This window comes from Pollicipes pollicipes, unplaced genomic scaffold (assembly GCF_011947565.3).
Source record: "Pollicipes pollicipes isolate AB1234 unplaced genomic scaffold, Ppol_2.1 Scaffold_6686;HRSCAF=7923_pilon_pilon_pilon, whole genome shotgun sequence".
Classification (NCBI taxonomy): domain Eukaryota; kingdom Metazoa; phylum Arthropoda; class Thecostraca; order Pollicipedomorpha; family Pollicipedidae; genus Pollicipes; species Pollicipes pollicipes.
In genome coordinates this window covers 39,342,247-39,355,337 of record NW_023596921.1, presented here as the reverse complement: position 1 = coordinate 39,355,337, position 13,091 = coordinate 39,342,247, and the positions used below count along the sequence as shown (strand labels likewise).

General features: G+C 47.5%; 1 protein-coding gene across 1 annotated transcript in view; it reads right to left on the bottom strand.

The window, feature by feature from the left end:
- Positions 1–3,159: 3,159 nt before the first annotated feature.
- LOC119108294 (reticulon-4 receptor-like 2) overlaps positions 3,160–13,091 on the bottom strand; it is a 42,597-nt gene continuing 32,665 nt past the window's right edge. Inside the window, exon 5 of the mRNA XM_037231870.1 lies at positions 3,160–3,167. Within this exon, the coding sequence (XP_037087765.1) occupies positions 3,160–3,167 (8 nt within the window). The remainder of the gene's footprint in view (positions 3,168–13,091) is intronic.

Here is a 13,091-nt window from a genome sequence, read left to right as displayed (position 1 = left end):
TGAGCACACACAGACCTTAGAGTGCAGATGTTATGCTTTTCGCGTGTAAATGGAATGATATCTGTAAGGTCCGGAAGTATCCGAGCGAGCATTCATAATTGTTGTCTGCCGCGCTTGTAAAACCTGTTGTCATCGTGAGAACCGGGCTCTCCGCATCAGATTGTTAAGCTCTTCGCGTCTTATTTGGATCGTGACCAACTTCTATGGCAAAACAAACCACCTGTGAAGCCCGCTAGGATTATCTGGTGGATATGATGTACCGAATCAGTCTTGATTGCTTAAAAGAGACATAAATCTTGATAATGTTTTTCGCCAAAAAGTTAACAAAAATCATTCCGATAACTAGCATCGTCCCTGGGCCAACGTAAGACCGTTTCCTACCAACAAAAACTTAGAGGTTAAGACCACATCATACCAGTTGACACCAGATAGGCAACTTGACACAAGCCCACCTAAGAGGTTTGGAAATGCCTTCGAAAAATGGACAGGATCTTTTTAATGTTCTCATTTGAGGGCTAGTCTATGCGCACACATACCCACACCCACATCATAGCAAAACATAGCCGTTTAAGCAATAAATGCACGATGAGCACAATGGCCGCTCACGGTGTACGCCATACACCGTGTACGCCATACACCTACACACGTACATATTTTCTGTGCAGCTTTTTAGTCACGCCATCGCAAATAACCATCAAAAATTCATGTCGAAGTTCAACCAAGCTTTAAGGACATTGTGCGTGCCGCGTGGTGAGATGGTGACAGAGTGTCTAGAGTATGATGGCAGACACTGCCCACGTCTGCCATACTTGACTCGCGGATGTTCCCGGATGTGGCGCGGCGTATGAATGTATCCACATTGAAGGTCTGTTACATTAAAGCGCGAGAATGCGCGACGATGCGGTCGCGACGATACGGCTGCCTTTGAAGGTAGTGCTGGTGATGACAGCGTGACGGTAATCGTGGAAGCTAACGGCGTCAGGTAAATACAAGGAGTGAATAAGAATACGCATTTGTGAAGAGTTGTGTGATTTGGTTTCCGCTAAACATAGGAGCATCGATCACTCTTTCGTGCACTTTTAAACTCTGTTCTTTTAGAAACCTCACCCTGCCTTTTCTGTGCCAGAACCACGAAAAATGCAGCAGTCTCACGCGGAGGCGCACCGGTATGGAGCATTCCATTTTTCCAATAGCAGTGTATGCGGAAAGAGCGGTAACTAACGCTTCCATGTTGCTGCCTCCAGAATGCAAGTTTATGTTTCAAATATGTGAAAAGACTGGAATGCCTTATGTCGGGAGACACCTCAACAGCAGCACAGCCAGAGCCTGGGCAAAGGGGGGTTGGGCGGCTCCGGATTGAGTAAGAGGCCCTGATGTTGAAAGACCCGCCCAAAAAATATCGGTGGAAATGGCCCACTTGTTAATAAAGGGCCCAATTTTCTTTTTTATAAGCAGTTTACCTTACATAACTTAAACGGAACCCCAGAGCTACTAGGAGATCAATTGTTTTAAATTTTGAAGGCAATAAACTAAAGAAATGAGGCGTTAAAAGACAGCATGGACCAAATTACCGGGGCGCTTAGTTTTAAAATTGTGTCTTGGATATTTTTAGGCCGATAGAACTAAATACCTTTGCCAGAATTTTGATTTGGACTCTTTTGAGGACCTCGTGGACGTTGATCGAAGATCGAAATGAGTCAAAGATTTGTAGTTACAGGGCCAGCCCATGCTGGTCTGGAAATAGTGAGCATTCAGTCAAAATCGATTGGTGGTGCAAATAATGTAGCGTAGTTTTGAACACACACGCTAGCAAATCTTAGCAACCAAAAACTCGACGCCCGGCGTTGCAGGCTCCAAAGGCTGCTCGACATTGGCTGTGCGGCTGACACGGAGCGTTGGCCAATGGACGAACAAAAATGCGGTGGCGGAACTGCAGGAGTAAGAGGAGAATTATTATTTTTGCGTTGCTGCAATTGTTATTCTATCCAGATGACAATCTCGAAATTAAAAAGGACAAAAACGACACCATCTTATTCTATACGGTAAGGATACATTCTGAAACATTTTCGAAGCATTATTTCACGACGGTCGTTCTCGCGCGCATGCTGCCTCACCTAGCGTTACTCGTAGCGACCAAACGCCGTTAGGTTGTACGGAGACTGTAACGCGGGTCATGGCTGTTGTTTTGAAATTGCGACCGCGCAGGCTCAAGACTGTTTGATGTAAGTTGTTTTACTTATCAATTCTTCAAAAGCATGAACGTTTTTAGGCAATCATGGGTTGACCTTTTTATTTTTGACCTCATTTCGACCCTATCTTTTCAACAATATGAAAATCCGCACTTATTTCGGGCAACGAGCGCCCTTGAGTAGAACACTAGGTTCATCCTTGTTCCTCGTCAAGGACTGAGGGACCATTCCATCCCAGCGCGGAGTGCCTTCCGGCCACCATTCTGGCGACGCGGGAGTGGGGTCCCCTGGCCGATACGGAGGCCCTTAGAGGGATACATCCTATGACATTGGCTTAGAAGGATATATGATATGACATATTATATGACCCTCTCCCTGACGCGGAGGCCTTCTGACCCGCGCAGTTGCCCCGGGTTAACGCAAGAACCCCCATTGATGTAACAATATCCTTAATCGCCGCAAGTGCTCCAATCATAGGCCATAGACCCCAGTTCGGCTTAATGGGTCCATGCTGGAATGGAGTTGGAGAGCCCACCGTCCTGTTCTGGGGTCCTGACTGACACAGAACCCTTCCATTGTCCTGATGTGAACTGATCATACGTTATTTGGTCTCCTTTCATTGTCAGAAGGCCTGGACCGCGAGAGGCCCCCTGGCATTTGGGGACCCGTCGCCGTCCTTAATCAGCAAATGCTCCCTTAGACGACTCGACGTTTTTTGCTGACACAGGACACTCCGTTAGGTGCTGTTGGCTGTAACCGTCACAGGAGCCCCGCATTGTTGCGGTTTCCTGAGTCCCGACAAATGCAAATCATGGGTCAGGCCTTGTCCCTGCTTGAAAAATGGGCTCCCCGAGCTGAGACCTACGCCGAGCCGACTGTTAAGTGCTGGTGGTCTCTGGCCGAAATACAGGCCCGCACTGCCCCAAGGGTCCCCAATCGATACAAGAGGTCCTCTGACTGTCGTTTGCGGTCACGGTCCTGCGGGCAAGGGACCGCCCGCATTGTGACCGACGGCCAGCTCTTCGGGCCCTTGATCTTTAGTCCCGAGATTCCATTCTGCCACCCTTAGGGTGGAGACACAGGGGCACCGATCTTTGTTTCATGAGCCCAGGCCGATCCAAATCGTGGGCTCCGGCTTTGCCCTTGCTTGGAAAATGAGCCACTCGGGCTCAGACCGACAAGTAGCCAATTGTTCTGTGTTGGAAGTCTCTGCCCGACATGGACACCCGCATTGTCTCAGGGGTCTTCGATCGTTGCAAGAGGCCCTTTCACTGATATCATGCCACGGTCCTGGCGGCTGGGACTCATTACGAGATCTGTCTCCGACCCTTTGGTCGCTCATGCCCTCTAATCGGGCTCTTGATCGTCGGTAACGGCGGCCCCCCGGGCCACCGTTACCGACAAAGCTGCCCTCTGTCGATTTGGGGGCCTCGCCAACACAGGGGCCCCTTTCAAGCACTGTGACCCCGGACGGATACAGGGGCCCCGACCAGTGTAAATTGCTGGGTCCCAGCTTTGCTGCAAGTTAGGAGGTGAGCGCTCATGCCAATAACAGCACGGAGCCGCCAACTGTTCGGTGGTGCCTGATCGACATATATACCCCTTATACATCCCGGAGTCCCCGATCGGCGCAAAGGGCTCTCTGACTGTCAGCTGAGGCCGGTCTTTGCAGGCCGGGCCCCTGAGGAAGACTTCGATGGGCCCTGTGTGTCTTAAGGCCCTCCAATCGGTCCCTGGATCGTTGGTCCCGGTGGGCCCCCTAGGCTTTCTTCGGCCTCCTTGAACATGGCCTCCGGCCGACTCGGAATCCATTGCAAACATAGGGTCTCAATTAGGCACTGTGGGCTTCCGACAGGCGCTGCAGCCCTGACTAATTTAAATCACTGGCTCCGGCTTTGTCCCTGGTTGGAAAGTAAACCAAACCAGGGACAATTTGGTTGGGAAAATCCGCATCCATTCAACATTTACAAACTGTTGTTCGCGCATAACCCAGCCGAGCACCTGAACGCCGCATAGACCTTTGGCCTCCGACGCTGGACTACCTTTGCGTGACCTGCCAGCTCCGTTCTGAGCTGTCCGCCCCGTGTTCATGCCCCATTTAAACCTGACCTTTCAGTGGCCCTCAATCTATTCTGCGCGTCGACGGTGGCACCGTCTATTCGCCAGGTGGCTTCTACAATCTGGCCGGTTATGCGCGTATATTTAAATACGGTATGTCCCGTGTTTACAGGTATGCTCTCACACATATTGCCAGCCTTTTGAAATGGAACTGGTCCTGCAGAATAGAAGATGGTCAAGTGGATCGTCTGCTTAAAAAAGCTACCTGCACTGTTAATACAATCTGCACTGATTGCCAGGTGCGCTATCGGTCTCAAGCGGATGAAGCGTCAATAATGGCGTTCACAGTTGATTGTGCTGATTGAAACTATACGCTTTGCAAACTCCGTGGGGCTCAGGATGTTTTTTGCAGCGATTCGTCCTGTGGGTCGAAGAAATGGTGAAAATTAATGAGAAAACCATAGCATTCGTCTGGAAACTGTAACAGTGATAATTGAGACCCCAGCCAAATAAGACCTGCATGATTGTGTGTTCGACGATTCCGTTCGTGTGCCACATGCTGACATTGAGATAATATTTGTTTTGATGTGTTGCGTTTTCTATGTAGTGCCGAGGTTCGAGAGAATTTTTTTCTGCTCTGTGAGTAGTGGGGGAAGCTGTGTTGCGGGCATCCATAATGCACAAATTCCCATACAAATTTACAGCCGAAATAATTGTTCCCGCTACGCAACATGCGACCCAAATGATAAGTCAAATAATGGGTCACGTGATGCAGTGACAGCTCCGGGGATGATTTCCATGTCTTGGCTGTTTGTTCTTTGCTTGAAACATCATTTGCGTCTTTTTTAAAATGCACGTAGGTTTTAGAGAGTCTGAAAGGTTTGCATGCATGCGTGTGTGTGTGTGTGGGAGGTGGGCAAAACCAACTTTCGAGTCGGTTACTTTCTTGCGTTGTCATAAAATTACTGCTTAGCATTCCGAGAAAGTTGAGATGACATGACACACAAGGAGCTCGTACCCGCTCCCACGTCTATGAAAATGTTTTTGTGCCAGCCTCCTGTGAAGCAAACGATATTAGTGAAGCTGTATTATAAACGTTTGAGAGCATCTTGCATTGGTATTAAATGATCGGTTGCTACAGGTGTAACATTTCTCTTAAACCTGCCTGGGGGACCTACTGCTCCAAAAAGCTGCTTAAAAGTGTTTTTTGGGAGCAAATCTTGCTGGATTAAAGCTCGAGGACACTTAAACGTGCATTGAATTTTAAGATTTTAAGTTTAATTTTAAGCTTTCATTTTGTCTCCAAAAACAGCTCTTCATCATTCAGGCATGCTTCCAGGACGCTGGGGACCCTACGTATTTGAAAATAATCCCCTTTAATGCTCTTTAATATTCTCTTTAATAAATCTCTTTTCTTCCTGCGCCCACTAACAAGCTTCAAGGCGCATGTGCTCACAAACCAAAAATGATGTGAACAGGGGTGTGTGCGTACGTGCGCGTTTACGTGTACGTGTACGCTTACATTTACGTGTGCGTATGCATTTGCATGTGCGTGTGTGCGTGTTTGTTTTTTTGTTCATGCGTGCGTGTGTGTGTGTGTGTGTATATGTGTGTGTGTGTGTGTGTGTGTGTGTGTGTGTGTGTGTGTGTGTGTGTGTGTGTGTGTGTGTGTGTGTGTGTGTGTGTGTGTGTGTGTGTGTGTGTGTGTGTGTGTGTGTGTGTGTGTGTGTGTGTGTGTGTGTGTGTGTGTGTGTGTGTGTGTGTGTGTGTGGTGTGTGTGTGTGTGTGTGTGTGTGTGTGTGTGTGTGTGTGTGTGTGTGTGTGTGTGTGTGTGTGTGTGTGTGTCTGTGTTTGTGTTTGTTTATGTGTGTGGGTAAGCGCGGCGGGCTGAGGACAGTTGTCCGCAAAGCACGCACGGAGTGAGGACAGTTTCCATGAGTGAAGACATTTTTCCGTCCTCACTCCGCAGGTCCACTCAGACTGCTTCGGCATCGCAATTTACCTATTGGGTAAATATTGGCATTGGTCACATCATATTTCAGCCGACCGAGCCTTTCTCCCATTCAAAGTATTTAGACTCATAACCCAGAGCGAACGCATTGTTTGATCCGACTGAAATATGAAGTTTAGATGGCAATCGGCTAACGAGGGTCAACCTAGGCCCGAGGCGGCCGTCTCGAAGGTTTGTGCAACACGTAGAATCATCCGCATTTCTGTCTGGTGAAAGCGCGGAGTCCAAATTATCCGTTGAATTGGACGGCACGACTTGGTTGCTGGGTTCAGAATACACGCAACAAGCAATACTCAGCAGGTACTCTGAATTGGCAGCCACTGTTCGGACGTGAGCTGCTGTCAAATCAAGGTTTTCTCTGGGAGATTTCTTAACTTTGGGGCAGAGGGAGTGGAAACTCACTTGCGTAAACTCACTTGTGCGTAAGCTCACTTGGCTTCAAATTTGAGGTTTCTAGGTCATGATCTTTGAGTCGAATAGTGTCAAACAAGGTCAAACTCCAGCTTGGCGTCGCAACTGTCCCCGGGGTTCCTCATGCAACCGCCGTGAACCTATATGCTTGTTGTAAGCAAGAGGTCAGTGGGGTTAAATTAAGATCAGAGACCTTGTTTGACCTTCATGGAGTCAAGACGATCAAATACCTAAGAGATTGCTGCTATTTTGTCATTCGAGCATGCGCCAGGAATTACACTAGGCGGTATGTTATTAAAACAAAATGTTGTCGTATAGTCAAGATGGCCAAATACCTACGAGATTGCTCCTATTTTGTCATTCGAACATTCGCCAGGAATTACAGTAGGAAGTATGTTCCTAAAACAAAATGTTGACCTGGGTCATCTTTAGTCAGTGACCACTCCGACCTTTAAGGAGTCGATGGAACATGTCTGTTGCGGTCCCTGTCATTAATAAATTTGAAATGAGCACCAGAAACTATCCCATAAACCAAGCTCTCGAGCAAAAGAACTGGTTAATTTTGAGACAGGGCTGACCTTTGTACCTTATCCCATGTCAATGAAATTGGTTGTTATTCTTAATTCAACCGCTTTATTGCCTAAGAAACTATTTCAAATTCGTATGGATTGTCTGTTACTCGGTTGTTGCGTCACGTTGAACGATTCCTTAGAAATGTCCTTCACTGACAGCCATGGCCTGACCTTGACCTTGTAGGGGTGCTGGCCTAGTCAGCGTCCTTACAAGGCACGTTTAATTCTTTCGCATCAAAATATCTGGTATTCAGTTCTCTACACATACGCAAAATTTAGCACTGCTACACCGCGCCGCTCGGAAATCATTCTGGAAAAACCCTCTGGAGGGGACAATTTGACTCCTGCCCGAGCGCGTGTCAATGTAACCGTTTCTCACAAACTATTAATCACTGACCATAACGCAAAACCGAGACGATAGCTCGGCTACATGGAACAGGTGCAGTTTAGGTACGTACTGATATGTAAAAATACTGAAACAACTTGGTGTCGGGATTTTAGATAATAAGTATGCTTTTGGATTATACCAGTTAACCTGGCGATCCAGTCAAACGTGTTGAATATCTCTATACCGATTCCCTAGTGAGCACTGACTAGTTCCTCCCTCACCCCGCAGCCGGTCCCCACCACCTAGGCCCCTCCCTTCAGCGTCGGTCGTTTAACGCGGTCTGAGGCACAGCGGAAGGATGGGGGGGACCGACAGTCGTTGTTTCACAGCCGGTCAGAATACATGTGAGCTTCACACGGGTCACGATCCTTCAGGGAAGATTCACTGTGGTGTCATGTCTTTCGTGCTCACTGCATGGATGACACATATTTGCGACTGGTAACATAACTCCGCGAACCTGAGCAGTGCAGTGTTTTTAACGTTACGCGTTCCGTTAAAGTCGTTTCGTTCTCCATTTCGTCGTTGGTGCTGCTCGTCTTTTGTTCGGGGTGCGTTGCATGTCCGTAGCTCGTCGACCCTGATCGTAATCTGGCGGCATCGTCGCGGACTGTCCGGACTTGGGAAATCCCAGGTAGCCAGTTCCCAGCAATATGTGCCCACGGTTTTATTCACGTTCCACAGACCGTGTAGATGGGGGTTTCTGATTTGCTGCAGCTGGTCTTGCAAGATGTGCACAGGACTTCCCCCACTTTTAGGCGACCGTGCAGATTGAGGCTTATGGATAATGCGCCTGCCACTCGTCGGCGCTGTGATATCCTTGGGGGGGGGGGGGGGGGCGCTCTCTGTGGAAGGGATTGGTTCACTTCATCGCAGCCGCAACAATGCTGTTCACTTTCTTGTATCGCGCCATTAGCTTTTGGTTTGGATGTGGGCACATCGCCTTTATCACACTTCAACTGGCGCCTGACGCCTAATTAGCACCTGACTCTTCCATCACAACAGCACGCAAGTGGTCGCTAACTGGTTTCCCCACACCATTTTGGATTGGTTTTCGGTGTACAGCGCTGCGGCTAAGTAAAGAAGCAGCTCATTTTTAGCCACTCCTCTGTCTCTCTCTGGCTCCCTATACGAGTTCCGACAGACCTACCAGTGTTGTTCGGTTTCGGTAGTAGGAATGGAGCGTCCAGCCAAGTAACGCTCCATTATCGTTGCGGTGTGCGCTTGATTCTTAAGGCCGTATCGTTGGTATGTCACTCGTGTGACCGGGGCAAACAAGTGGGATTTCTCATCCTGTCACACCTGTGATTGTATATAGCAAAATGGGTATCCTCCATATTGTGTCACTAGTTGTAATGCCTGACATCGCTGCTGCCGCGCCGGCCGCCCAGCCCTCTGACGGGTCGGGCCGGCTATGTTCTGGGGACTCGGGCCCGGCGTGGCTCGTGGTCACTCGTGTCTGCCAACGGCGGACAGTACAGCTCGTATATCGACAGCTATGCCTCCCAAACGTAGCTCCAGTCGCTCTAGTTTCATCAGAACCATGTTCAAATATGCAAACAAAATCACATACTAAACTTCGTCGAAATCCCAGTTGGTCGACTGTCAAAAGTAATTGTCTTTGGTAGTGGTGGCTTGGAAGAACCGTAGAACATAATTATGAAAAATTAAAATCGACTTCGTATGACCATTTTCTCATCCTTCTCTTCGACCTGAGAACCTGGACGTGGCCCTGTGTCAGCTCTCGACCTGATCACATCACTTGAAGTGTTGTAACGCCATGTTGATGATGCACTAATGTCTTTTCAACTTTCGAAGGAATCGTGCGACAGTTTTTTTACCGGAGTTGTCTTCCATGGTTGCAAAAAGTGTTTGTCTTCCATGGCTACAAAAAGTGTTCGTCATCCAAGATTGTAACATGCGTTGCGAAAAGTTCTCCAACACATGGAGACATACGTTCGTCGCACAAAGCAGTGCAAGCGGACAATTCTCCGTGACATCGACCCAACCATGGACAAATCTTACACCCTCAAATCACGAAGTTCGCTCAGAATTGCTGTATGGTGACCTGCAGCGCTGAAGCTGAACCTGATGATTTCAGGTCGAACGATGAAGAGGTCAAAAGTTCGAGCCTGAGGCTAGTTGGGGTCTCACACAAGATGTGTTGCTCAAGTGTATTTTCTTCTACAATCAAAAGTGGTAACCCCATCAAGCTATGTATTTTCTGACCTTCCATAGAACGCCAAATACGCCTCCGGAGCTCAGTCCACCTTCAAATGCTCCGAGAGCAGATATTTGTATTTCCTTAAGATAAACTCATTGGCCTTGTAAACGAGTAATTCATGAAAACAATGTGCTTGTCTCCTTTGAGCTCACAGTAAGCATGGTAACAGATCATCTTTGGGCTAGAGTTTGCCAATTTTATTTCTTTTGACCATAGTCTGCTTCAGTTGAAGCTAAATTGGCGGGAGAAGCGAAAACGCATTCCATGAGGAGGGACTTGGCCGCCGACCAAACCTGTTGACATCGCCATGATTCGGGTCAAGGGCGCCGATCGACACCAAAACTTTCCCATACGATGCCCTTTGGTCAATAACCTATCCTTTCCAAAAAATGGTGGCTTAGGGTCAGGTCAAAAGGTCACCAAAAACGCCAAAAAATAAAAGTGGTTGAGGCAACACTTTTGATGACCTTTAACCTGACTCAAGGCCACAATGTTCTGGAAAGCATAGGCTATCGAACGAGCGACATCAAATGGTGAAGGTTTGGTATCGATCTGTCCCACAGGCCACGAGCATGGGGACATCTGCAGTTAATGTTGGTGGTTTTTGGGCGCTTTTCGTGAACCATGACCTGACCCAAAGCCGCCATATTATGAAAAGGACAGCATATCGAATGTGGAACATTGGCTGGTGAAGGCATGGTGCTAATCGGTGCAATAGACTCGGGGTATCGGGTTGTCTGTAACTCCATTTTTCCGCGTTTTTTGTATTTTTTGTTGACTTTGATCTGACCCAAGGTCACCATATTTTGGACAGAATAAAATATCGACCATGGCATATCGACTGGTAAAGGTTTGATGCTGATCGATCTCATTGGCTCGGAGAATGGGGTTGCCTGCAGCCAATTTCGGTGGTTTTGAGCGTATTTTGGTCATGTTTGGAACGACCCAAAGTCACCATTTTCTGGAAAGGATAGGATATCGACCATGATGTATCGATTGGTAAAGGTTTGATGCTGATCGGTGCCATAGGCTCGGAGGAGAGGGTTGTCTGCAACCCTGGTTATCTGTTTTTGTATTTTTGGTGACCTTTGACCCGACCCAAGGTCACCATATTATAGAAAGGGTAAGTTACCAACCAAGTGGCATCGAACGATGAAGGTTTGATGTCGTTTGGTGTCATAGGCTCTAAGCATGGGGTTGTCAGCAAGTGTGGTAGGCCATTTAGCCCTTTTCCATTCCCTGCCAGGAATTACGTAGTTTCCAATAAAAAACTAGCCATTTAACCGTGTGAAATTGGCATGACCCTTCTGCGCCTTTTTGGGAGCATTTGTCGCGCTTAAATCCTTACCACATGCAAGAGCTCTTAGTGAAAATAAGATACACAAAGTTTCTGATCGCTTGAAATATATAGTTGATAGACATATAGCATCTAACAAACTAGCAACACGCACTAAGAAAGAAATCGGAGCCGCGCACAAAACACAGCATCTCGAATACCACAGGTCGTGCAAAAATCTACATTGATGTGCAAAAAGGCGTAAAATAAATGCGCTCGCTTGGCTGTCCCCGTATCATTCTAGCTTCTCTGTCCCACTTTTTATCCCAGACTCTTTGTGCTCTGACGTCTCGGACACCTGGACATTACAATCGCCCAAAGGGATAGACTTATGGTACCTTAAAGTGCGTTCATTGGCCTTTGCTTTAAAGGAAGTTCCCCGCCTTGTTGCTTTTTTCAGTTATTGTTGCATTAGACATGTCCTATTTGATGAGTTATACCAGTTTTCTCGGATTCTTCTGAATAGCTCAGAATTTCGATTTGAAGTATCCGACCCTGCGGGAGAAACCTCATTTAGCTCACTGCACATCACTATCGAAGTAGTACATTTATTTGCTCTGGTTTTTCCAACGCGTGGGTTTTTTTAATGTTTGCAACACAATTATGTGATTGCAGCACACTAAGATATGCGAGCATGCAGCTATCATTCCGCGAATTTAAGGAAACGTTATATTCTGGTTTCGATTTCTTCCTATGATGTTTATCACGGTGGCTTTTTCGGCTCGCTTCTTGTTTCCTTTTTTTTCCTTCTTCTTTGGGAATTGGAGAATCACATGAAAAGGACACTCCCTTTAACTTATTTTTTCATAACACACCTTCACTTCGTCCGCGGAGATGACGTGAAAGAACTGATGTGTGCACTGATGTTCTCCTCACAGTTCCGGTACTTGCCACCACTTATCAAAATCTGTCCAGATTTGGGAGTGGCGCGTCCTGTTGCACGCTTCACTACACCCCTACGCCATCACTAAGTTTTTACCATATGCGGTGACAAAAAATGATCTCGCCGGCCATGCCCCAGCATGATTGATGATGAGAAAGGTCAATAAAACTGTGCTTGTTCTTGAACTGACCTGAACAACCGCATGCAGAGTAGTGCACCTTGCACAGAACGAGGTGTTCTGGGACGAGGCTGGGCGAAAGATGGAAATAAAAGTCTGTATCAGAATTTTTGTGTGCTTAAAACAGTGGAAAACAAAACCAAAATCTGAGGTTTTTGTGAACTCAGGGTAAAGTACGAACGGGTGTACCAATGTCCCGAGCTTACTTTTCACTTGGGGGGTTGACGCTACTACACACAAGGAGGTTGGAAAAATTGTCATTGCTGACATATTTAACGCCGCAAAAATGGGTAGGGACATGCGGTATTTGACTGCTTATTATTTGGCCTCTACGTCTTGCTCTTTTCAGGCCCAGTCACCGTCCTGTTGGTCCGGTATTCTGTCCAAGTATGAGCATTTCCTGATGCCGGACTTCCTCACAGTTCAATGAAGACCGCACGTTTATAGCGTGATCACGACTCGTGATCGTTAGCGATGCTCGCGTCAGTTGAATTGGTAGAAAATACATGCCAGGCTTCAAGTGACCATTAGGAACTCCTCTCAACCTGGCTGTAAAGGGTACACCATGCGCCGAAGATGCTACATTGCCACAATATCAACTTAGCAGACGTTGAAGACGCCTATTTTTCACGGCGTGTTATAGAATTCGAGGAAACTAGGCCTGCCAACAGGTTTTCTAATTTCATATGTGTAAAACGAGCAGGTGCAACGGGCGCTTATAACCGCCCCCCACCCTCACCCCTCCAATGCCGCACTCATCCTTCATTGGGCCCGTGTTGAGACCAAAGCTGCTGTATTACTGCTGCTGGGCCGTCCCCACTCCTACTCCTCGTTAATTACACCA